General features: G+C 35.4%; 1 protein-coding gene across 3 annotated transcripts in view; it reads right to left on the bottom strand.

Annotated features, from left to right (window-relative positions):
* The window catches only part of KCNT2 (potassium sodium-activated channel subfamily T member 2), a 362885-nt gene that overhangs the window by 108175 nt on the left and 227040 nt on the right, over positions 1-27670 (bottom strand). For all 3 annotated transcript variants that reach the window (XM_027613976.2, XM_027613975.2, XM_027613974.2), the window contains exon 14: positions 22411-22519. In XM_027613976.2, the coding sequence (XP_027469777.1) occupies positions 22411-22519 (109 nt within the window). The remainder of the gene's footprint in view (positions 1-22410; positions 22520-27670) is intronic.

Here is a 27670-nt window from a genome sequence, read left to right on the forward strand (position 1 = left end):
ATGTGTTAGAAGTGAACTCCTGGAGGCGCCTGGGTGGCTCAGTCGGTTAAATGTCTGCCTTCGGCTCAGGTCATGATCCCAGGGTCCTGGGATTGATCCCCACATCAGGGTCCCTGCTCAGCGGGAAGTCTGCTTCTCTCTCTCTCTCTGACCCTCCTCCCCTCTTGCTCTCTCTCTCTGTCTCAAATAAATTAAAACAAAGAAGTGGGAGGGAGAAAAATCAGAGAGGCAAATAATTTTTAGGAATGAATTGGAATGTAAATGGTATGGTTGAGGAAGGCATCACTGAGAGGTTGACATTTGAGTAAAAATCTTTAAGAGTTATGGAGCAGCAACCACATGGGTACCCAGGAGAATACTGGTCCAGGCAAAAGTAGCCACAAGTACTTTCCTGAGGCAGAGGAATGACTGGTATAGCTAAGGAAAAGCAAGGAGGCCAGTTTAACTGGAGTTGAGGGAGGAGAAAAAATGAGGCCAGAGAGGTAGCAGGGCAGGGAGAGGGGTCACATAGAGATTTATAAAAGTTTATAATGACTCTGACCTGTGCTTGAGATGATTTGGCAGATACTGGAGGATTTCAAAGTTGGGTGCAAAAGATTCTGACTTAAATTTTACAAAAATCCCCCTGGGTCATGGTGCTGAGAAAAGATTGAAGAATAGGTAATGACCAATGAGGAGGTTACTGCTATGATCCACTAGATAATGTTAGTTTGGGCCAGACTAGACTCGGTCCTGAATGTAGACCAGAAAGGAATTGCTAATGGAAGAGAAAAGAAGTATAAAAATCTTAAGTATCCAAGTCCTTCAGAAATATGGATGGATAAATCAATCAATCAATCAATAAATAAAATCCATACAGACAACAGCGAAAATGTAAGTACTACTGCTTATAAAACATCATGGAGAAATCTCAAATATAAAAATGTTAAATAAAAGAAGTGCTTTTGGATTTGTCATTGTAGCTAACTAAGTCCTGGAAAATCAGAGTTAGTATGTGTAGGCTTCAGAAACATGTGGAATGTTTATTTTTTAAATCTGAAATGCTAGGTACATGTATGTTCATGATAATATTCTTATAACGTGCAAATGTATGAAATATTTCTAATTATATAGAATATAACATATTCTAATATCTAATGATATTTCTAATATCAAAAAGATATCTGTACCTCATGTTCAATGCAGCATTGTTTACATTAGCCAAGACATAGAAACAACTTAAGTATTCATAGATGGATGAATGAATAAAGAAAATGTGGTATAAATATATATTATGAATTGCCGTTCAGGTATAAGAAAGGAAATCCTGCCATTTGTGACAACATGGATGGACCATGAGGATATTAGCTCAGTGAAAAAAGTCAGACCAAGACAAATACCATATGATCTCATTTATATGTAGAATCTAAAAAAACAGAAACAAAAAATGAACTCATAAATTCAGAGAACAGACTAGTGGTTGGTAGAGGTGGGAGGTGGGGAGGTGGGTGAAATAGGTGAAAGTGAACAAAAAGTACAAACTTTAAGTTGTAAAATAAATAAGTCCTGGGAATATAATGCATAGCATGGTGACTATAGTCAATAATACTATATTATATATTGGAAAGCTACTAAGAGAGTAAATCTTAAAAGCTCTGCTTACAAGAAAAAAAATTATAAGTATGTGTGGTGATGGATGGACTTATTGTCATGATCATTTCTCTTTCTCTCTCTCTCTTTCTAAATATATATATATATATGTATATATATATATATATATACACACATATATATATATATAAAATTCTATGGGACGCCTGGGTAGCTCAGTTGGTTAAGCATCTGCCTTCGGCTCAGGTCATGATCTCGGGGTCCTGGAATCGAGTCCCGTATCAGGTTCCTTGCTCAGTGGGGAGCCTGCTTCTCCCTCTGCCTCCAACTCCCACTGCTTGTGCTCTCTCTCTGACAAAGAAAAAAATAAATCTTTAAAAAAATAAATAAAATAAAATTATATATATAGAATTATTATGGTGTACACCTGAAACTAATGTAATGTTACATGCCAGTTGTGTCTCAGTTTTTAAAAAGGGCATTTTATGGCTTATAGATGTGTAAAAAAGACTTTTATTTGTCTTCAGCTTACTATTCTACCTAAATTTTCTCTTTGTTTTATCTTACTTTATGTTTCTAGGCAGAATTAATTCAAGACTATTTTTGAATGGAGGAAAACAATTACATAAATAAAAAGATATTTCCAAAGTTCTTACAAAGAGAATTCTTTAATTCCACCATCTAAGTGGCTCTGGAACTCACTACTTGTACTTTTCTCCATCAATTCTTATACTCTTAAAATAGTCCTAAACCATCTTTTTGCCTCCTTGTCTCCAGTATTCTCCATTACAAATCAATTTATGGTGCTGTCCTAAGAGTCAATTTCAAAATCTCAAATCAGTTCATGTCACTCTCCTGTTGAAAATGTTTAAAGGACTTCTTTCTCTTGTGTGCTCTAGCCATGAGCACTTCTTCATTTACCCTGAACAAGAAACTCTTTCTTATACTTTGGCCTTTTCACAATGTTGTTCCTTCTATCTCCTACACTCTACTCATTCTTTGACCTACAGCTTACTCATTACTTTCTCAGCTTTGCGGGGCTGTACTTTTTTCATGATACTATAACACTAAATTGTATTAATTACTCCTTAATGTCTTGCTTCCCCAGTGAAATAAGCCACATGAGGAAAGGGATCATGTCTTGTTTACCGCTATATTTTTGAGACCCTGACATCCATTCTGGCACAGAGTAAGTGCTTAATAAATGTTTGGTTAAATGAACAAAGAATAATCTAACAATGTTCTTTATGCTTAATTACTAAATGTTCAGCTTTCCTAATTATATAATACCTGTCTCCTTCACCAGAATCATTTTTTAGGTTTAAGCAATTACTTTCCCTATGATGAATTTGCCATTAGAATTACAATTAGAAAAAAAATCACACCTGAGTTCCTCAATCGCTAATGGACATGAAATAAATTTTAACCTCAGCAGCAGTAAACACACAAAAGATATTAGGGACAAAAGGCACAGAATGGAAAGCTTAGTGAAAATTACAAAGAGCCATTTAATAAGGATTTAAGATGTGTTTACACTAAGCAAATGAACTTTTAGGGAAAATAATTGGCTTGTGCATTTACTGTCAACCTCAAAGTATACTCCAACCTGTAAAATAGTACAGTCTAGTTTATTTCATACCCTTTTAAGGCTGCTCTATCATTTTTACCGAAAACTCAATGGTAATCAGTCCTTCCTAGATAGGTTTATGTCCACCTTCCTTTTCAAAATAATTGACGGCTCCAGCAGTTCATAAAGGTATTAGTAGAAAAAGATAGAAAACAATAATAGGAATATGAAAATAAAATATTCTATTAAGACAATATATGGATTATGGAATATCAGTATACGTTTGTTACTTGAAAGAAACTTTCTGAGATGTCTATTCCCTTGAGTAAAGGGATATGCTGTAGAATTCATGCACCCAAAACCACAGTCATGAGACCCTTGGAAAAACTTTGATGGGTCAACTTATAAGGAAACAAAGCTTGTGTATGAATTTTAAACCCTAAACAAATGTCTAAGTGAGAAAAAATTTTTTAAAAAGGGAAGTGGAAGGAAAGAGGATTGCTTAAGAGAAAGGAAAAAAAAAATGTCTAGTCAAATAAATTACAAACTGCACATCAAAGTCTTCAAGAGCTTATAGCCTTCAACCATGTCCTGTCAAATCCCCCATTTCTGTCTTATAATAATGTCTTGGGCGGGTTCCTCTCTTTCAAATCATGTTCATTTATTAAAAAGCTCAGTTCCACCCAATTTGAAACTCCAGTCTTACCAGCTCAGGTTTATTCTCCCTGGGATGTTGCTGCTCTTCAAAGTAACTCTAACTGGCCATCACTATCATCTATGAAGGGGTCTTGTAGGCACACGTGAATACCCTTTATGGGGAGTGTGGGGTGAGCCTTGGTATATATCACTGGTAAGCAAGAAACCTTCTTCCACTTTCCCTCATCTTATTTCCCCAGTGGTATATCCTACAGTCTAGCTTCTTGAGTTTCCTCACCTTGTGGCCAACACACTTAGATGGGGTACCAGAAATATGGCTCAAATCTTAAGCTATCAATTGTTCTGCGTAAAATCCCATGTGTGGGATTGAAGGCTGCTTTCTAGCTCTACCATTTTTCTCTAATTCTTTTTCCTCATGTTCAAATAATCACAGGAAACCACATAAGCAAAAGTCTAACTAGGGAAAAAGATGCTAGTTCCCGCTTCCTGCAGAATTTCCTATTCTCCACGAGTAATAGGTAATTCTTTGGTACTTCCCCTCACGTGGTTGGGGGTAGGTGCAAGAGCACTGTGCTACTCTAGCCATACCCTCTCTGATCTTCTCTTTCTATGGAAAGGGGAGGAGAATATACAACGGGATACTTGACTCTTCTTTGTCCTCAGGTTTGAGTTATAGTCACCAATTCTGGGACATGAAAAGTCTCTCTCAATATGATAAGTATTGGCTAAAAAAAAAAAAGTATGTTTGTTCTATTCTGTTTATTTTTCCCAAGTTAGAAATATCATTTGTTCCAACTAACTTCCTGATGGTGCATAAATCAATTCTGACAATTGATTTTATTTTTCTTTTAAATTCAAGAAGCACCGGGGCGCCTGGGTGGCTCAGTCAGTTAAGCAGCTGCCTTCAGCTCAGGTCATGATCCCAGGGTCCTGGAATCGAGCCCCGCTTCGGGCTCCATGCTCAGCAGAAGCCTGCTTCTCCCTCTCCCACTCCCCCTACTCTCTCTCTCTTGCTGTCTCTCTCTCTCTGTCAAATAAATAAATAAAATCTTAAAAAAAATAATAAAAACAATAAATGCAAGTAGCACATTCCTCATTAATCTATGATTACACCTCTAAGGAAAATGGGTATTTATTGCCAGAAAGCAAATTAACTCACATACCAGTCTCCTGTGCTTCAACGTGATCAACCAAGTGGAAGCAGGACTGTTAGTGAGTAAGTACTTGGGTCTGCTCTTTGCAGAAATGTATTTTAATACACGCCTCTAAATACAGTACATGAATCTTACTTAGTTCTGTTTTTTAAAATTTTCCCCACATCAAATTTTTACAAAGAGAAGAAAAAAGGATTTAACTGGAATTTCCTGTTCCAGAACAATAAGTTGAAATCGTATTACAGTACATACTCTCTTTCTAGTTCAGTAATGTGCTTAACTACTCTGCTCAGTAATATCATTTGCATAAAAAAAAAAACAGAACAAGGGGAGCCTGAGTGGCTCAGTTGGTTGAGCGGCCAATTTGCTTTTGGCTCAGGTCAAGGTAAGATCAAGCCCCACGTTAGGCTCCATGCTCAGCAGGGAGTCTGTTTGAGATTCTCTCCCTCTGCCCACCCCCCAACTCACTCTCTCTCTCTCTCTCTCTCTCTCTCTCTCTCTCTCTCTCAAATAAATAAATAAATAAATCTTCTAAAAAAAAAAGTGTTCTAGTATCTTCAACAAGAATACCTGCGTTTCTTGCAAGTAGTTCCAGAAGTAATAATTCAGGAGTTTTGTCAAGCTCTTCAGCAGCCTGATGCTACAGTTTTTAAAAATTACTTAAAGGTATTCTTCTAGAGAGCAAAGCCCTAAGGACTGGATCTCAATGTGCCTCCATAATGATCAGGAATTCCAGTTAATTTATAAAGAAGGAGTTTTGTGTGCTATTCACACTGGTCTTTTTAACATTGCTTTAAGCTTATTGCAGTATATGTATTAGGATTTTTCTGTAAAATGGGTGTAATTTTCTCTGAATACAATTATGTGACAAGAGAAGTCGCTTACATGCCAGTTCAAATTGCTTTATATAAAAATGTTGTTAAAAGATACAGCATGGTTATCCTAGTACCTTTTATTTTCTTTTCTTAAAACGTTAAAATTTTATATAAAGACCATAGCAGGGAAACAGTGTACTTTTTTTTCAATTGCTAAATATAAAATGTTTGAAAATTTTAATTTTCTTTTATGTGTGCCATCTCAAAATATGGGGGGAATATAACAAATCAAAACTAATTTTTTTGTAGATAGCCATTACATTTCTTTAAACTGTTTCGATGCCAATGTGTGTTCTACAAAAGAGAATGGTTTCATAAATTAATTGATTTAAGAGTAGGTACCGGTGTTATACACTTTTATAACAAAATAAAAATAAATTTTACATAGTGAAAAAAAGTGTTCTGAAAACAAAACAATAACAACAAAATACAAACAAAAACAAAAAAGCATAAAACCTTATTCTACTGACAAGTTCCTATTTTATGTAAAGATGTACAGTGTTTTTATTTTTTATTGAAAACTCATACTAATAACTTCTAGAAAATAAAATTTGATTTTACTTTTATATTTTCTGTATGCATACAAGGATGCCACCAAACTACAGGTAAACTCAAGAGTAAGCATGGTATTACAAAACACTGCCTTCAAGGATATAAAATGTAATCATTAATAGGAATCCACATTTTTTACAATATTATGTTTGTGGTCTTAAACACCTTTGCATTTTAATCATTGGATTTAGTTTTGCCGATATATTTTGTTCTCTTCAATCCTGAATAATGTAGTTAAATATACAGTAAATGGTCGGTTTCAGATTCACCAAAATTGACACAGATTACCAAATTAGTTGTTTATCAAACTAAATTATTTTTTCATCATTAAGAATAAAGAGCACCTCATCACAAGGATTCTTGATATAAAATCCATTCTTTGCTATGTAATAAAATAAAAAGATATATTTCCACCATATATCTAGGTGGAAATTTCTGCCTTAGGAAAAGGATGTCATTTAGATTTATACTTGAAATGTTAAATAAAATAAAATTTACTTATTGATGCTTCATTTTAAAGAAGAGTAGGTATTTATTACCTCATTATATTGGTTAAAAGTAGATTTAAAACTCAAAGGTTTAAATCTAATTAAAATTAATACACTTTATTTAATTCTATACACTTGTGTTTTCCCAATTTAATGTCTACTTGGTTGCACATAGTTTGTATTCTTTACAGGGTGCTTTATTGCAAACACACATGAATTGCATTAATTCATAATGGTCCCAAACTGTTACATTATTTAAAAATCAAATTATTTAAATGATATTACAATCTTGCTTTTACTGTCAATGTCAGGAATCTACAGTTAGCACTGTAGGCCAAAGAAATGATTTTGACAAATTGTAGGCTGTGCCACTGGAAACGTAATTGTAATTTATGGGTGGAGAGGGTATATTATACAGACGCTTGCAAAACAGGGGAGTTTATAAAAGAAACAGCTAACACAAAACTCTGATGAACATTTATTCTTGCTAGTTCACTGACATACAAGTATGGGTATCTTATCTACGAAGAAAAGTATTCAAGATCACTAGATAGAAGAAGTAATAAAACACAAGATTAAGATGGCTCAGTCTACTAGGAAGAGGTTTATTCATTCCTACTCTTGAACAGCAGAACTGCCCAGCTTTTTATGTCATCAGACATGAAAACAAATCTGAGTTCTAAGATTAAATCAAGATAGTGTATGCTAATCACTTTTCTACCACTAGATGGAACTGGAAAGCTGTTTGCCATTCTCAGGACAAGAAAAAATTGTTGAAGTGGAGAAAATACAAAGTGCCATATTGCTTTCAAACATTATTAATAGTGAACTTAAACAAGGAACACTCTTTTGAAAGGAATCTCTGTCATGAAGAAATGAAATAGAGTTTAACTGTTAAATCTGAAAGACAGATGCTATGTACTTGAAGGTGGTCAAAATTCACTATCCTTAAAGTTAGTCTTTCAAAAACTCCAGTGTAATTTTCAAAGTGCTCACTTAATTCAAGAACCTGCCTAAATATCACACACCAAAAAAGTCTGTAAAGATTTTTCATCTACTTTTTTTTAAAGATTTATTTATTTTATTTGAGAGAGAGTGAGAGTGACAGAGAGAGACCGGGGGTTGGGGGGGTGAAGGGGCAGCAGGACAGAGTCTCATGCTGACTCAGCACTGAGCGTGGAGCCTGAGGCAGGGGCTTGATCCCACAGCTCCGCGACCCTGAGATCATGACCTGAGCTGAAACCAAGAGTGGGACGCTTAACCAACTACACGTCCCAGATGACCGAAGATTGTTCATCTACTTTTTAGACTGTCGGGCGAAAAAGTAAATTCCTCTGTCATAATGAACGTCATTCTCAGTCTTTAAGTCCACTACTAAGTAAATCATAGCCTGATGATTTTAAACTGTTCCACTTCAGCATTAATCAATAAAAATCCATAACTAAAATGTACTTGCCTCTTTCTCTCTCAGAACACAGCCTGCTTGCTTACCGAAGACCATACATTTAGCTTTGGTACAAGTGCTTTGTGCCCTTGTACATTTACATAGCACCACTCTATCTATCCCTTTAGTTTAGAACACCACTGTGAATTTCCCAGGAAAGTTATATACCATATATATATATACCATATATATATGGTATATACCAATATACCATAACTATTAATATTTTGGAAGATAGGAGTTACAGAAGCTCCTATTATTGTTATTTACATTTTATCATTTGAGTATTTTTTTGCCCTTCTAAAATTATTTGTAACTAGGAGATTTGTTTACTGTCTTCCCATGTTGTCATTTAATTTATTCTCAAGGTATGCAAGCTAATCTTACCATAGACAAAAGGTATTTTACTAATAAAACAAATCTATTAGGTGATATTTATAATATGTTCCAAATCAGGGCATGTTTACATTCTGTCCTGCTCTGTATTGAGTATTGGTCTTTTGTGATCAGAGTGCATTCATGTTTTGCATGTCCCAAACTCCTAACACAGTGCCTTATACTGTGTGGATGCATGTGATTATTATTTATGAAATTAATTAACAGCCAAAACATAACATTATTTTAACTCAGTGCTATTTTTAGCATATTATTTCATCCAAACCTTAAATTTTGACACCCACAAAAAGCTTCCAAATCTTCAGCTTAATGCAGTTTTGAGTATTTCTTAATGACAATGTTACCAAGATTTATTACTATGTATCATTGTAGGCATTATCTACGGACTGCCTTCTCTGAAGTATGAGAGGAAAGAATTATCTCACAACAGACTGCCCATAGGGGCTGTTCATATAATCATACTGCCATTTTTAATTCATCTTTGGAATTCCTCTTTCAGAGTTGTTCTGTAACTCCAGTGTCCTCAGAGCAAGTTTTGTAAAGTAAATATGTGAATCAGGCCAGACGTGAGGCAATGGGGAGTGTTCAGGCTTTTCGTGAGCTGGCTGTTACATGTCTGAAAAGGGCAAATTCATAGAAAACATATTTACATCAGGCTGGTAGCCAAGTAAAATTTATCTGCTAGCATAATTTGGCCCATTGGTTGTTAGGTTTGCAACCTCAGATCTACTAGTTACTTTGAAAGTGAGTTAAATGAAGAAACAGGCAGACATTCTGTTGCGGAGGTAGTATGGTTCCAAGATTTTTATCTGGTTCGTTGTGTGGTGTGGCAGTGGAAATTGTTTATGCAAGTTTAGTTTTGATTGATAGAGGCTAACTTTCTTGCTCTGCGTTATCCATATTCCTTCATACTTCTCTTTACGATTAAACTTGTTAAATAGATACTCTTGTCTAAAGTTAAGAATCCTAGTCAATACTGAGGGTTTTTTTTTTCCCTTTGAACAAGTTTTAAGAAATTTTTCTTCACCATTATTGTTTTGTAAGTTGGCAAGGCTATGCATCTAGGTATAATTCTTTTTCATTCATTATCATTTACAAGCAAGAGACCCTGTCAATTTAAAGATGTGAATCCCCCTTATTCTGTTTTAATTTCTTATATTCTATTTTCTCCATGTTCTCTGGAACTCCCACTAAATCAGACATTATTTCTCTTGGCTTGATCTCCTGTATTGCAAATCCTTTTTCTTATACATTCTATCTCTGTACTTTTATCTGAAATCCTCAGGATTTCTATGATATTATCTTTCAAAACTTTTTTTGAAAAATCTTTATTGAGGTATAATTGACATATAACATTATACTAGATTTAGGTATATAACATAATGATTTTATATGTGTATATATTGCACAATGATCACCACAAAAAGTCTGGTATCCATCCTCATACATACTTATGTTTATTTTCCTTGGGATGAGGACTTCTAATATCTACTTTCTCAGCAATTTTCAAATATGCAATACAGTATTATTAACTATAGTCACCATGCTGTATATTACATACCCATGACATTTATTTTATAACTGTAAGTTTGTATCTTTGACCCCTTTCACCCATTTGCCCACCCCATGTCCTCCACCATGACAACTACCAATCTGTTCTCTGTATCTATGAGCTTGGCATTCTGTTTTGTTTTGTCTTGTTTTGTTGAAATTCCATATATAAGTGAGATCATATGATATTTGCCTTCTTCCATCTGATTTATTCCACTTAGGGTAATGCCCTCAAGGTCCACCCTTGCTGCAAATGGCAAGATTTCATTCTTTCTTATGGATGAACAGTATTCCATTCTGTGCGTGTGCGTGTGCGTGTGTGCGCGCACGTGTGTGTGTGTGTGTGTGTGTGTGTGTGTGGACGTACTACAACTTATTTATCCATTTAACGACTGATGGACACTTACGTTGTTTCCACATCCTGGCTGCTGTAAATAATGCTGCAGCGAACATAGGGATAACGATATCATTTCAAGTGAGGGTTTTCGTTTCCTTCAAATGAATACCCAGAAGTGGCTGGATCATACAGTAGTTCTATTTTTAATTTTTTTAGGGACTTCTATATGGTTTTTCATAGTGGCTGCACCAATTTATATTACCACCTTCAGTATACAAGGATTCCCTTTTCTCCACATCCTCTCCAACACTTGTGATTTCTTGTCTTTTTCATAATAGCCATTGTAACAGGTGTGAGGTGGAATCTCATTGTGGTTAATTTTTACTTCCTTGATGATTAGTGATGGTGAGCACCCTTTCATACCTGTTGGTCATCTATATGTCTTTGAAAAATACCTATTCAGACCCTCTGCTAATATTTTAATCAGGGTTCTATTTTCTTTTCTTTCTTTCTTTCTTTCTTTTTTTTGCTATTGAGTTGTAGGAGTTTATTGAATTTTATTAAATTTTAATTTCAGCACTCTGTCAATTTCAAAAGATCTTTTTTACTGTCTATTTCTCCACCATAACTCCTGTTCTTCCTAAATCTGGAATAATAATTATATTAATTTTAAGCTATTCTAGATTCGTGTATTTATTTATTATGGCTTTTTTCTTATTATTAAAGAGAAGATAAGATCCTTCAGAAATATAACCAACAGAAATCTAAGTTAAAGAGTCTGAAAATTTAAAATTCTACAAATAAAAAAATATCCTCAGTACTTTATTCCTTTGAATAGCCATCATCACTGTTTTATAATTCTTTAATATTCTTCTAAACTATTATTTATACCTATCAAAAATACATTTAAAATATTTACTCATTTACTAAGGCTCTCCTTGCTTCAAAAAATATATTTGATTCTATTTTCAAATGTGATTTTTTTTTTTTACTAGTTAGTATAAAACCAACCTTCCCTATAGATCCAAAACAATTCCAGTGAGAATAGAGATAGTTGTTTCCATCTGGCTGGATTTATTTCCCTCATTTCATGCTGCATGCTGATAGCAAATGGCAAGAGCCATATTTCAAAATTCTGAGTATGAGATATAGGGATATTAAATGGATTCTTTTGCCTGTAAATATTTTGTTAAGTGGCAGGTTACACCTTACAGTGAGTAAGAAGGGATCACGCTATTTTGTCTGGAGCCACCAAATGCCCAGTTATAGAACACTGAACCCCAACTCCAAACTATCTACTAGCATACAATTCAGACATTTTCTTCTGATTTGTTTAGGAAAAATCATATTTTTCCCAGTGGTAAATGTCTGACTAACATTAACTGCAGGGGAGTGGTACCGTGGTAGATGGAACAAGGGTAACTTGTTTAGTATTCAGAAATTCAATTAAAATTTGACTTCTTTTTCTAGAAATCTTACACCCCGGAGCTTCACTGGGCGATGCCATTTTGTCCTGCTGCATCACCCTCTAGACTTCCTGGGAGGGGGTTTTAACAGGAAACGTTCCTTTTTCCATCTCCCAGAAATTGATTGAAATCTCTTATGCCTTTCACTTCTTTTTTATTAATGAAAGCTTATCATTTTTTCTCTGTCATTATTTTAACGGAGTTTCATGAGGGAGAGCAGATGAAAGCATATGGTTCATAAACTAGTTTGAAGCAAGGGCTTCAGTGAATCATCTTTAGTGCACTCTTTACTTCATTTATTTAATATTTGTTGAGCATCCATGCTGTGAAGGTATGAGTACAAGTTTTCTACCTTGAATGAAATTACAGCTCACTAAGCAAGAAAAAATAAATACATTAAAAGAAAAAAAAAAAACAGAGGTGCTGGTGGCTCTGGGTGGATGTTTGTTAAACATCCAACTCTTGGTTTCAGCTTAGGTCATGATCTTGAGGTCGTGGGACTGAACCCCATGTCAGGGCTGAGCATGGAGTCTGCTTGAGATTCTCTCTCTTCTCCCTCCCCGCTCTGCCTCTCCCACCCACTTGCGCACTCTCTCTCTAAAATAAATAAATAAAATCTTTAAAAAATACATACTCTGGCAGAATATATTAAAATTCTATACAAGTTCATAGAAATGAAAAATCACATTAAATTGGGGAGTTTAAAAATATTCATGAGGAGATAGAATTTTTGACTTAGCAAAATTCTCTAGAAAGCCAGAAGAAATGAATTCAAGGCAATGGGAACAACATTTTAAAAAAAAGATGTGGAAACCACAAAGTATATTTAGGATCATGTTATTTGGAGGATACGATATATATATATAAGAGAATCATGGGAGATGAAGATATAAAAATAAATTAAGGCTAGAGTGTAGACGGCCTTAAATCAAATGGACATATCTGAATCTAATTTGATAATGAATGGTGAGCTATTTAAGGCTTTTCAAACAGAGGATTGCCAGACAAGAGCAATATCCAGATTTCTCAAACTATGTTTAATAAAATACTGTTCCAGTTGACCTTTTAATAGGTGGGCTTAGGAAAACATTTCTCAGGTAATCAAACAGATTTTAGAGACACCAAATAAAATGCACTTCCATGGAGATTTTCAGTACACATAACTTATATAAAAGAAAAATAAAAGAAACCTTCAGAGGTGTATCATTTCCCTCTCTTGTGATTACCTCCATTCAGACCTCCAGTCTTGTAGTCCTTTTTCAAAAATGTTTTGTCATGGGAGAAATGGAAAAAGCACCATTGGGGTACACAGACAACACCATCTCTCTCAATTTCCATGGTCAAAGAAGCAGGCTTCCACAGAACCAGCAGAACTGTTTGATAGTGGAAACAATGATAACTTATAGATGTGTTTCAATAAAACCCATGGTGTCCCCCAATTCCACAGCTGTTACGGATGAATTTTATCCCCTCCCAAAACCATATGTTGAAGTCCTAACCCCTAGCACTTCAGAATGTTGACTGTATTTGGAGATAGAGACTTTAAAAAAGTGATTAAGGTGGGGGCGTCTGGGTAGCTCAGTTGGGGGAACATCTGACTCTTGGTTTTGGCTCAGGTCATGATCTCAGGGTTGTGAGATCAAGCCCCACATCAGGTTTCATGCTCAGCACGGAGTCTGCTTGAGATTCTCTCTCTCCCTCTCCCTCCGCCCCCCCTTCTCTCTCTCTCCCAAATAAATAAATAAATAAATCTTAAAAAAAAAAAAAGTGAGGTTGAAACAAGGCTGTTAGTGTGAGCCCTAGTCCAATCTGTTGTCTTCATAAGAGACAGGAGAGACATAGGAAAGATCATGTGAGGACAGAAACAGAAGATGGCCATCTGCAAGCTAGGGTAGAGGCCTCAGGAGAAACCAAACCTGCCACTACCTTGACACTGGGCTTCCAACCTCCAGGACTGTGAGAAATTAAATTTTTATTATTTAAGCCACCCAGTTTCTTTGTTATGGCAGCCCTAGCAAACTAATATAATGGCCAGGAAAATCTAAGCCCTTTACAGCAGGGTAGTGTGAGGTGGGAGATTTTAGAAGAAAAAGTGAGAATTATTATGTAGTTTATAGATGCCGTGAAATTCATACCCTGTACTGGAAAAGAAGAGAAGGCTATGGGAAGGAAATATGTTAAAGCCCTTTCTATGACCTTCCTTTTTTTCTGGAAGTCCGAGCAGCAGTAAGTTACCAGGTCCTAATAGTGTGAGGCATTAGGGATGGGAAAAAGATTTGAAGTACGGTGGGAGGGGAAAAAAAAAAAGCCTGTTAATATTCTCAACTCTGAAAACACTGAAAAGCATATACATCCATCTATTAATGGAAATAGAGGCTCAGATTTAGAAAAGTTTTATCAAATAAAGTTCAAAATTTATACTACCAGTGACAATTACTTGAAACGGAGCAATCAAACATTAGAACTGAAAAAAACAATTATGTTTTACTCTAAAGGAAAACCAAGTGCCTCTCATTCTCGTGGACACTCTTATTTTTACTTTTAGCTTCATATGGGAAGAGAGTGACTGGATTAGATCTGCCAGATGACAAAATGTAATCTTCTGTCACAGTTTTGGAATGGGAAGCTTCCAAGAGAATTAAAGGTAATTCACTTGAGCTTGCCCTGCCACCCCACACACATTCTTTTTTTCCATTTTCCCTTCTTTCAGTCAAGGGGGTAATTATAATCTGTTACTTTTTTTTTTTTTTTTTTTTTTTTTTTAGAGAGAGCACACAAGTGCAGAGGGGAGCAGGAGATGGAGAGAGAGTCTGAAGCGGGCTCTGTCCTGAGCACAAAGTCACACACTGGGCTCCATCTCATAAAACTGACATCACAACCTGAGCTAAAACCAAGAGCCCAGCGCTTAACCCACTGCATCACCCAGGCGCCCCTGATCTGTTACTTTTAAGAAACTTTCTCCTCCTTTCTCATGGCAACTGATTCCCTGGGCTCTCTGTGACCAGCTCAGTATTATAAAGGAGAAAAACTCTCCAACACTTCTCATCTCTACCTCTGTCCATGCTTCCCTCCCTTGTTTCCGTCCTTTTTCTGGAGATGGTAAAAGACATTCGATTTTCCTTTTCCCTCATCATAGTGTTTAAAATAGGGACTCCCCAGATGTTGGAATACAATAGACAAGAGAAGTCTCATGGTTAATTTTCATCTGAGATCAGAGAAACAATGAAGCCTTCCACATGGTCTAGTGCAGATCCCTATAGTTTTGCTTAGGTTCAAAGATACAACAAAATGGGCGCCTGGCTGGCTCAGGAGGTAGAGCATGCCATTCTTGATTTTAGGGTCGTGAGTTCCAGCCTCACACCTTGGGGTAAAGAACTTACTTAAAAAAAAAGATATAACAAAATATTGTCTCTTTGTTTTGAAATATTGAAATATATTGAAATTTTGAAATTTTGAAATATTGAAATATTGAAATATTGAAAACAAGATAGCTCTTTGTTTTCTCCAGATATACTTTTTTCCGATGATTTTGTCTGGAGAATTCCTCCAGTCAAAATACTATTTAAAATATTCAAATCACTCTCAAATAAAGCTGACTAAAATGTTTAAAAATAAATATTTAATTCCTCGGGCTTTCCTTGTCTTTCACCACCTTGGCATCTGGAAGAGTACTGGTCAGTTATTTTGTAAGATGTTCTCAATACTGGTGCGTCTAGGTGTTTCCTCATAATCAGAAAATACTGGCAAGAATACCAAAGAAATTTTGTCATGTACTTCTTTTTTTTTTTTGTCATGTACTTCTTAGCACATCATAGGGATTACATGATGTTGACATCTCTTTTTATTGGCAATGTTTTCCTTTGTCTCTTGATTAAGACCGTGTCTGTCAGGTTACTTCACTATAAAATTATAATTTTTCCTTTCATAGTTATTAAATATTATAGACAGACATGTTGAGACCACACAATGATCCTGGCTCTCCTTAAACATTCACCCGCTAATACTAGCACCCCTTGGAGGATTGTGTCTACGACAATTGCTTGTCTAATGATGACTTCCTATTTCTCTCTTTCCTTCCACATTATTAGTTGTAATTCTTTGGTAAGAAAGAGCTATGCTTCTTCCCCACTTATTTATTTATTCATTGCTTACTTACATCAGTGTATTTACTTGATTTTATGTTAAAATTGAATGTTATCATTATTTATTTAGTTTCTGAAATTGTGCCATCTTAGCTTGTTAGGAACACCTTCAGGTTATTTATTGTGTTATTTTGACAAAACCCCACACTCTTCAGAGCAACTCCTTACTTTGTGGAACGACAGGATTTTTCCAGACTCCTCTTACACATTCCCTGCCTGTATCCTGGATTCAGCCAATACCCCAAGGAGCCCTGGATGTTTTTATTAGAGAATTGTGTTTAGTGACCAAGATGTGAGCCTTAAATGTGCTAAGTGCTACTGAGCTGTCATTGCTCTCTCAGTAAACAGAGCTAGGAATTATATTTGTATATACTTACAGGCCCATACAGACACAGATCTAAATTTGTGTCTATCTTTGATATATATATGCATTAAAAGTCATGAGTTTATACTGATTTCCAATCTTACCTACAGGAACTGCCACCGATTGGAGGAGGATTAGGAGAAATAACAACTAAATGCAATGCAGGATCTTGGAGAAGATCCTTGAACAGAAAAGGGATATTAATGATACAACTGGTGAAATTCATTTAGGCCAATAATTTAGTCAATTGTATTATACCAATGTTAATTTGTCATTTTGATAACTGTGCTATGATACTGTAAGATATAAACATTAAGGGAAGTTTATATGGGAAGGGTATGTAGGAACTCCCTGTATTATTTTTGTAAATTTTCTGTGAGTCTAAATTTGGTTCAAATAAAAAGACTAAAAGTAGGCCATTAAAAATGTAATGTGTTATCCATCATTTCCCAATCTTACTTGAGTACATAATTTTACTTTTCAGGAAAATTATTAACTTCCATCCAAAAGCATTATTAATTGTGCCTTGGAACACAAATTTGGCAATGATATGAAATAAGAGAACCACTATTTATATACCACACAAAAAAATTAATTATAGTGCATTTGGCTTAATGTGTTTCTACTATGGTTGAAGATTTCCCAAAACTATTAAGCAACCTGTGGTGAAACAGTTATTTGAGAAAGCCTAAATTTCACTTAAATTTAAATGTACACAATTATAATGCTCATGACAGAAATTTGAACAAGACTGTCTCTCTACAATTTTACAAACACTTTGCATGTGGTTAGAGGTATGATAAAATTTTGCAAGCTAAGGAAATAACCACAAATGAAGGTGTTCTTCTATTTTAAAAGAGAACAATTACATTGAAAACAACAGACAAAACTTAATAGTGTTAAATTTTCATTTTACAAAAAGCATTGCAGCAATCCCCAAATCTGCAGTTTCCAGATCCCATTGATGAAAATAACACACTCACCCTGGTAACTTAATGGAGGGCTTCTTATGAAATAACCACCCTGAGGAACATATTTACAAAATTGCAACTTTTTGAAATTGATTTTACTAAAGTATAAAAGCAACTTTGCTTTCCCCTTACTTCTAATATATATTTATGGAATGTAGCCTTGGAATTCTTACATCTTTTCACTCATCCAAAATACTTAAGATACATATTTATATCATATACAAACTGATTTCTATTTGAAGCCTCCTTTTTTGTGGCCATGTAAATCAAAAGAAAATTATTGCAATATATTGTAATAATATATTATGAAATCTGAAACTGCCAGCAACTGTTACCTGCTTACATTTATATAACTTAACCATTTTCTCGAATATCTGTCTTTATCTTTATGTCTTCTGCTACATTTTAAAAATAATTTTACTGCATTTAATAATTTTCTTATTTAAATTATTTTTTATAATGTATTTCTTCCAAACAAACTTTGAAAAGGTCACCGAAAACTTGTATTTTTTTTTTTAAGATTTCATTTATTTATTTGTCAGAGAGAGAGAGAGCAAGCACACAAGCAGTGGGCAGTGGCAGACAGAGGGAGAAGTAGGCTCCCTGCTGATTAAGGAACCTGATGTGAGACTCGATCCCAGGACCCTGAGATCATGACCTCAGCCGAAGGCAGACATTAACTAACTGAGGCATCTCAAAACTTGTATCTTTTAAGAAGACAAAATAATTGTATACCTCCTATAACTCTACTTGGCTTTCTCCTGAGAAATCTTCCATGACTAAATAATATACTGCTGGAGAGTAAAATGCCTTACATTGTACATACTTGAGTCATCCTTTTCAAAATATATTTAATCCTAATCTCTGTAATACTTAAGACGGTGATTCGAAAGATTGGCCATGGTGAGATATATACCTTCACTGTTTATTGCTTGGAAACATTTTGATATATATTTGTTCATTCATGTCATTCTTTGTTCCAAAAAATATCCAAATGAAATTACGAACATATTCTAATTTAAATATAAATCACATGTGTGCATGGCCTGAGTCTTCCCCATCACAAATACATATATGATGGGTGATCTGCATTTGTCTTTAAAGCATCTTTCCTGCCACCCTCAAAGTATCTCTGACACCAAATTAAAAAAAAATGATTTTGATGCATATAGAATCTGACTCACTTGATAACACATAAATAGAGCCAATGAGAGAACTAAAGAGTACCTACCTATTATGGTCTGGTATGGCTGTACATAATCCTCAAAACCATCCTGTGAAGTGATTTCATCCACTTTCATGGTTTAAAGTGTTCCATATGCAGATGACAGCCAAATTTCTATCATCAGTGTAGCTAAGCTCCAGACTGTATATTAGACACAATTTTGGGAGTCTAACAAGTACCTTAAAATAAAAATCCTGATAAAATAAAATAAAAATCCTGATCTTCCCTGGTCTTCTTCACTGCAGTAAATCACCATTATATTCTTCTGGTGGCTCTGTCCAAAAATTTGCAGTCATGCTAGACTCTTCTCCTTCTGTTCCACCCCACATCTAATCAACAATTCCTGACAACAAAACCTTCAAAATACATCTAGAATCTGAGCACTTCTAATCACTTCCATTCTTGTGCCTCTGCCCAAGACAAGGCTTAATTTCTCTTAATCCCATAATCTCTTAATCGCTTTTGCTCAACCAAGAAGCCAATGTGTTTGTAACTCTTATTCAAATTTTATCACTCTTCAGCTCAGAATCTTTCAATGATTTTTCATTTGAGAGTGCTGGGCACCACCCTTCTAATGGCCTAGAAGACCATTGTTTCCCTGTCAGATCTCAGCTTTTACTCCCTTTCTCATCCTTCCATTCTAGCTCCACTGGTCTATCTGCCATTTCTCAGATCATCAGATGTGTCTATCTGAGATATATTTTACTTATTTATTTTTGATCTGTCTCCCCAATTGTAATAAAAGCTTCAGGACAGCTGGAATTTTTCTATTGGTTTCCTTGTTGAAACCACAACACCTGGAATGGTTCTGTCACAAGGTAAGCATTCAATAAATAATTGTCAAGTAAATGAATAAAGTAATGGATGAGAAAATTATTATCTCAAATTTTCCATATAAAATGATCGAGAATGAAATGGAATATGTAATTGGCTCAGTGTTAGTTAACTTTGCCAGTTAGTGAGTCAACCATTTCAAGCTGCCAGAATGGGTGATCTTTTATCTCTGTCACATTTCCTCCCTAAATTTATGAGCCCCATTTACAGCATGAACACTACCAAACAGAGGGAATTTTAGTTGTGATTAGGTTATGCAGTTCCCAGAAAGTCCAATTTTAGTTGCTATTTTAATGAGAGAAGTTTCTGAATCATGTATTTTATAATAATATGTTTGGTTTTGGCTCACTGATAATACATTAAAATTCAGGTAAAGGGCCAACTATCAAAAAGTAATATTAATTAACAACTATACTACAGATATACTAATATTTTTTAATAGTGCCAAGTTAGCAATCACCAGATTTGAGCTCTCTCTCTAATAAGAAACAATGACCTTTGCATTTTACATATAAAACTTAGGCTTTCACAATTATTTGCATGAATCAGTATACCCCCAGATAAGATCCTTTGATTTATATTTTATTCTTATGATACATAATCTAATTATCATAAAAAAGTACGCATATAATTTTAAATAAATGTGTATATATGTATATAGACATAGGTGTGGACACAGATTTTTTTAATTTAGATTACTTACATTGCTAACAGACATAGCTAGAATCAAGCTCATATTCTAATATGCAAAATATAACTGTTTCTTAAGAGGTTAAGAGGCAATGGTTGGACTTCACGGAAAGTTTTAAATAGTCCCGGTTGGCAATACTGTGCCCCTTTGTCATTCCCCTTCTTCCTACTTAGAGGGAGAATAGCCTAAAGCAAAGGAGGTGTTTTGTGATTACAAGGAGAGCATCTTGAGGATTATGTCCTACAGCTAAAAATGTTAGAATTAAAAAAAAAAAATGGAATGAACTAGGTGTACTGTTGAGTCAGACATGTTGCTCTAGATGCTGTGCCCCAGACTTTGGATTTATAAAATGGAGTGATGAAACGATTCAGGAGTTAGATAGTGGTGATGTTTCCACAAGTCTGTGAATATGCCAAGGAACATTAAATTATATGCTATAGATGGGTGATTTGTATGGTATATGAATTATGGCTCAATAAAGTTATTCTGGTGGACTACAGCATTTATTGTGACACTTAGATGTGAAGTAATTTTGCTGGTCAATCTTAATCATGGAAAATCCTTAATTATGTGGTAACAATGTCTTCAAAAACATTACTTTCTCTTTTAGTAAGGTAAAATTCATTAAAGTATGTTGGGAAAAGTCGTATTTTACGGATTGCTGAAATGTTTTTTAAACTTATATCAAGTGCAGGTTGTTCACTAGGGCAATATTGTATGCCAATAAGTAATATTTACTAGGACTTGAACAGTGCAATTTAACCAGTATAATTAATGATGAGCCTCATTTTTATCATTTCTACAACAATAAAACGAGACTAGATATTCAGTTCTAAAGTTATACGTCTATGACAAAGAGGGCATGGCAAAATAATGAACCTTGTGATGAGTTCTATGAATGTTCCATTAATTGGTGTTAATGTCATTTTCAGTATTTTATTTAATTTCATCAAAATGCAGCATATTTTCTCCAAAGAAAAACAATTTATTCATAATTCTGTTACATCTTTTCCATTGCACAAATTAAAGTTTTGTAAATGCATAGAATAGAAATATTTTCACTGAGAACCTTAAGAAAATTACTCCTCGGAAAATCTTACTATCTCAATAGAGCAGAGACACAATTAAAAGTAAGGGAGTAAAATCTACCTGAAAATACTGTAGGGTATTTGCTACTTTCCAATTAGCAGCCTACTCCATCTAGTACTAAATCCCAAAAAATTAAAAAAATTTAAAAATTAAAAAATAAATCCCCAAAAAGAATTTTCCTTCTTCTTGATTTGATTTGACACTTCACTTAAATAACTATCAATTAACTCACTAAATTTAAATAATCATATCCACAACCACCACAGTAAAATTTACTTAGAAAATCAACATTTTGTCTAAAATAGCAAGTAAGGACTAGGAAAAGGTATGAAATACAATGTAAGATTTGTCTCTTCAAATAAGGTGGGGATTGTGTTCACTGATTATATTTTCCTTGATCATCCAAGTCAAATACAAACTCTCTCATAGAACAAAATGGTCTGATGATATAATTTTCCCTCATCTACCTTGAAATGTAAATTAAAAAATGATTTCTTTTATACTACTTGCTAATTTTATAATAATTATAAAATTTTAATTTTGAGGTCAATCATATACATATAGTTTTGAAATAAAGACTCACCTCAGGAATAGAAAAAAATGGTTTTAAGATCTCATACTAATGATTGTCATCATCCTGTTTTTTAAAGTTTTATTTGCTAAGTATCTTGAAAATAGAAACAGTGCCCTAATACTAGACCTAACAAATGATGTAGACACTTAGAATTTAGGATGAAACAAATTACCTCAGAATTAGTTAGAAAAGACAGCAAATAACTGCCAATTTTTTATATGTCTTAGACCACCCCCCCCGGCCCCTTAACCGGTCTGTATTTGTCTGTCCATCTATATATCTATACATCTGTCTGTCAGATGAAGATAACTCACACAAACACAAGTACAGGTACATATCTAGCTGTATACCTTGGCTACTGTACTTCTAAAGCACATAACTGCACTTATATTATTTTTTTTAATAATTTAAAATGCATTATCTTAAAGAAAACACATACTTACTGCCCTCTAGAGGTATGAACCAGTAGTGTAATAAGTGTAGATGTTGCCGGGCATATACAGTTTAAAGCTAACATGGCGTATTTAAACTCTTCTTCACAAACAACATGATCTGTTTGAAATAAAATAGGTAAATTAGAATAATTTACCATGGGAGAGTACTATTTCCAAATAATATGAAAAATAAAACAGGAAATAAAATTACAGAAGTTTCCACATAAACACACTTGTCTTCGAGATGTTTTTACATGTGCAATTTGCCCCAGGAAAAATGAGAGAGAGTACTAGATTATGAGTTAAGTGACCAAGAGGGAAGGGGATCTTAGCCCCAGTTCTGTCTTTAATGAAATTGGCAGCCTTTGGCAAAATGTTTAATTTTCCTATGCTTCATCTTTACAAGGAGGTGAGAGGTAGATTGGAGGAGCAGTCTGGAAAACAAATCAGAAATTGTATAAAGTCTCCTTTAATTTTGATAATTCTATGGTATGAAATGCAGTAGTATTGATTTAAAGCATTATAGATTTATCAAATTCATAGTCACACAGCACACAGAATTATTAAACGATATGGTAGATAACATTTATATAACAGTAATAGGTTTTGTACAATCAAAATAACTATAATATCAGGCAATAAAAACTAATGCTAATATACATTTAAATTTAAATTGTACTTTGACCGCAAGACCTACAGTCATAAACGCAAAAGATGATAGAATTCAATCAGGAAAGATAATAAATGGCAACTGAAGTCAGTGACATAAAAACAATAGAGTGTACTAAAGATAGTGGCACACGAGAGGTTGCAGGCCACATTAAAGGGAGGTGATGCTACTCAGCCCACGTCCATTACTTTCATACAGCGATGAGGGCACAGATACCAGATATCCAATTTTCCACAGAAGTAATAATTTAGAGAGGTGATTAAGATATTGTTTACTTTGTGGAAAAAATAAAGTCTTTTCCCAAGTAAACAATTATAGCTGGTATTAGAAATAAAGACAATGTGTAAAGTACCAAGAAAATAAATACTCCCAGAAAATAGTTTTAGATGGTGGAGGAATAGGGGACCCTATTTCAACTGGTCCTCTGAATTGAGCTGGATATCTACCAGACCACTCTGAACACCCACAAAATCAGCCTGAGATATAAGAAGATATATCTGGATCTCTACAAACAGAATATCTCTGGAGGTTGATCTCAAGGTATGAAGTGGGGAGCTGTGATTCCACAGGCAGATATCGGAAGATAAACGGAAGGGGGAGGAAGCTGTCGTAAGCGTTTGAGCTGGGAAGGTGAAATAACACAGGAGCGCAACAGCCTCCCATGCTGGGGAACAGGCACAGACTTGCAGACCAGTAGCGAGACCCTCCTCCGCACTGAAACCTGGAGCTGTACAGATGTACCTGCAAACTGGGGGTGGCTTGCGGTTTTAGAAGCACAAAGGGCAGAGACATATCTGGACCTGGAAGAGAGGACTGGGGTTGCTGCTGAGGGGTGCACAGCCCAGGACGCTGCAGTTTTTAGCAGCACAGATAGAAATGGAGACAGTGTGACCTGGAGAACTCACTGAAGCACAGACTGCAATCTCTCTGTTCTGAGGCACAGGTTTGGATATGATCACTTCTGCTCTGACTCTCAGAAGAGACATGGAAAGCCGCCAGGTAAAACAGCCAGAACAAAAGACCCCAAAAAACAGTTTTCCCTGAGACCATCCTCCCCCACAGGGGCCAGGGCAACTCTGCCCAAACAGAGTTGCCTGAGTAACAGCATGGCATTGCTCCTCCCCCAGAAGACAGGCTGGAAGAACAAGAGGTGAACAACCCTAACATCCCTATAAAACAGGTGCATCTGGCTTGGGTGGTGGTCAATAATTTGGGCCCTCATTCCCTCAATCACCCCTCAACAGAATGACTAAGAGGAGGAACCCCAAAATAGGAAAGACTCAGAGACTGTGACCTATGCCACAGAACAAATGGATAGGGATATAAGATGTCAGAAATAGACTTCAGGGTAACAGTTATGAAGACAATAGGTAGGCTGGAGAAAACCATTAATGGCAACATAGATTCTCTAAGGGCAGAAATGAGAGCTAATCAGGCCAAACTTAAAAATGCTATTGATGAGATCCAATCTAGACACTCTAAGAGCTAGGGTAAATGAGGCAGAAGAACGAATTAGTGATCTAAAAGACAAACTGATAGAAAAGAAGGAACAGGAGGAGGCCTGAAGCAAACAGCTTAAAATCCATGAAAACAATTAGAGAAATAAGTGATGCCATGAAACGTTCCAATGTCAGAATTTTGGGATCCCTGAGGGAGTGGAGAGAGAGAGAGGACTAGAAGATATATTTGAGCAAATTGTAGCTGAGAACTTCCTTAATCTGGGGAGTGAAACAAGCATTTCCCTCCCAAGATCAAGGAGACCAGACCAACGCCCTGGCATGTGATAGTAAAACTACCATTTCTTAGAACCAAGGAAGCCATCTTAAGGGCAGTTAGGGTGAAGAGATTCCTTACATACAGAGGAAGGAACATCAGAATAACAGCAGACCTATCCACAGAGACCCGGCAAGCCAGCAAGTTCTGGGAAGAATATTCAGGGTACTAAATGAGAAGAACGTGCAGCCAAGAATACTTTATCCAGCAAGGCTTTCATTTAGAATGGATGGAGAGATACAGAGCTCCCAGGACCAGCAGAAAATGAAAGAATATGTGACCACTAAGCTGGCCCTGCAAGAAATATTGAGGGTGGTTCTATAAAAAGAGAAAGACCCCAAGAGTGATATAGGACAGAAATTTACAGAGACAATCTATAGAAACAAGGACTTCACAGGCAACATGATGACAATAAAAATCATATCTTTCAATAATCACTCTCAACGTGAACAGCTCCCATAAAATGGCACAGGGTTGCACATTGGACAAAAAGACAGGACCCACCTATATGCTGTCTACAAGAGACTCATTTTGAACCTAAAGATACATCCAGACTGAAAGTGAAGGGATGGAGATCCATCCTCCATGCCAACGGACCTCAAAAGAAAGCTGGGGTAGCAATTCTTATGTCAGACAAATTAGATTTTAAGCTAAAGAGTGTACTTAGAGACACAGAAGGACACTATACCATTCTTAAAGGCTCTATCCAACAAGAAGATCAAAAAATTGTAAGTAGCTATGCCCCAAACATGGGAGCAGCCATCTACATAAGCCAACTGTTAACTTTATCCAAAATAAAGAGTCATATTGATAATAATACATTAATTGTAGGAGACTTCAATACTCCACTCTCAGCAATAGACAGATCATCTAAGCAGAAAATCAACAAAGAAACAAGAGCTTTGAAACATACACTGGACCAGATGGACCTCATAGATATATACAGAACATTCCACCCTAAAACAACAGAATACTCATTCTTCACAAGCGCACATGGAACTTTCTCCAGAATAGACCACATACTGGGTCACAAATCAGGTCTCAAACAATACCAAAAGATTGAGATTATTCCTTGCATATTCTCAGACCATAATGCTTTAAAACTGGAACTCAATCACAAGAAAAAATTTGAAAGAAATTAAAACACTTGGAAGCTAAAGACTACTCTGCTCAAGAATGTTTGGATCAAACAGGAAATCAAAGAAGAACTTAAAACAATTCATGGAAACCAATGAGAACAAAAACACATTGGTCCAAAACCTATGGGATAGTGCAAAGGCTGTCCTAAGGGGGAAATACATAGCCATCCAAGCCTCACTCAAAAAAAAAAAAAAAATAGAAAAATCCCGAATTCACCAACTAACTATGTACCTTAAAGAACTAGAGCAAAAGCAACAAATGATACCTAAGCCATGCATTAGAAGAGAAATAATTAAGATTAGAGCAGAGATCAATGAATTAGAAACCAGAAACACAGTAGAGCATATCAATGAAACTAGAATCTGGTTCTTTGAAAGAATCAATAAGATCGATAAACAACTGGCCATAATATTCCAAAAGAAAAGAGAAAGGACCCAAATTAATAAAATTACGAATGAAAGGGGAGAGATCACGACTAACACCAAGGAAATAGAAACAATTATTAGAAATTATTATCAACAACTATATGCCAATAAATTAAGGAATCTGGAAGAAATGGATGCCTTCCCAGAAACCTATAAACTATCAAGACTGAAACAGGAAGAAATTGACAACCTGAATAGACTAATAACCAATAACGAGATTGAAGCAGTGACCAAAAACTCCCCCCAAAAAACACAAGAATCCAGTGCCTGATGGACTCCCTGGGGAATTCTACCAAACATTCAAAGAAGAAATAATACCTATTCTCCTTAAGGTGTTTCAAAAAATAGAAACAGAAGGAAAGCTTCCAGACTCATTCTCTGAGGCCAGCATTACCTTGATCCCCAAAGCAGGCAAAGACCCCATCAAAAAGGAGAATTTCAGACCAATATCCCTGATGAATATGGATGGCAAAATTCTCAACAAAATCCTAGCTAATAGGATCCAACAGTACATTAAAAAGATCATCCACCACGACCAAGTGGGATTTAACCCTGGGATGCAAGGGTGGTTCAACATTCACAAATCAATCGCTGTGATAGAACACATTAATAAGAGGAGAGAGAAGAACCATATGGTCCTCTCAATTGATGCAGAAAAAGCATTTGACAAAATACAGCATCCTTTCCTGATTAAAACTCTTCAGAGTATAGGGATAGAGGGAACATTCCTCAAGTTCATAAAATCCATCTATGAAAAACCCACAGTGATATTATCCTCAATTGGGAAAAGATGAGAGTCTTTTCATAAAGTTCATAAAATCCATCTATGAAAAACCCACAGTGATATTATCCTCAATTGGGAAAAGATGAGAGTCTTTCCCTTAGGATCAGGAACATGATGAGGATGCCCACTCTCGCCACTATTGTTAAACATAGTACTAGAAGTCCTAGCAACAGCGATCAGACAACAAAAAGAAATAAAAGGTATTCAAATTGGCAAAGAAGTCAAACTCTCTCTCTTCGCAGATGACATGATACTTTATGTGGAAAACTCAAAAGACTCCACCCCCAAGTTACTAAAACTCATACAGCAATTCAGTACTGTGGCAGGATACAAAATCAATGCACAGAAATCAGTTGCTTTCTTATACACTAACAATGTGATTGTAGAAAGAGAAATTAGAGAATCGATTCCATTTACAATAACACCAAAAACCATAAGATACCTTGGAATAAACTTAACCAAAGAGGTAAAGGATCT

The sequence above is a fragment of the Zalophus californianus genome, chromosome 10 (assembly GCF_009762305.2).
Source record: "Zalophus californianus isolate mZalCal1 chromosome 10, mZalCal1.pri.v2, whole genome shotgun sequence".
In the NCBI taxonomy this organism is placed as follows: Eukaryota; Metazoa; Chordata; class Mammalia; order Carnivora; family Otariidae; genus Zalophus; species Zalophus californianus.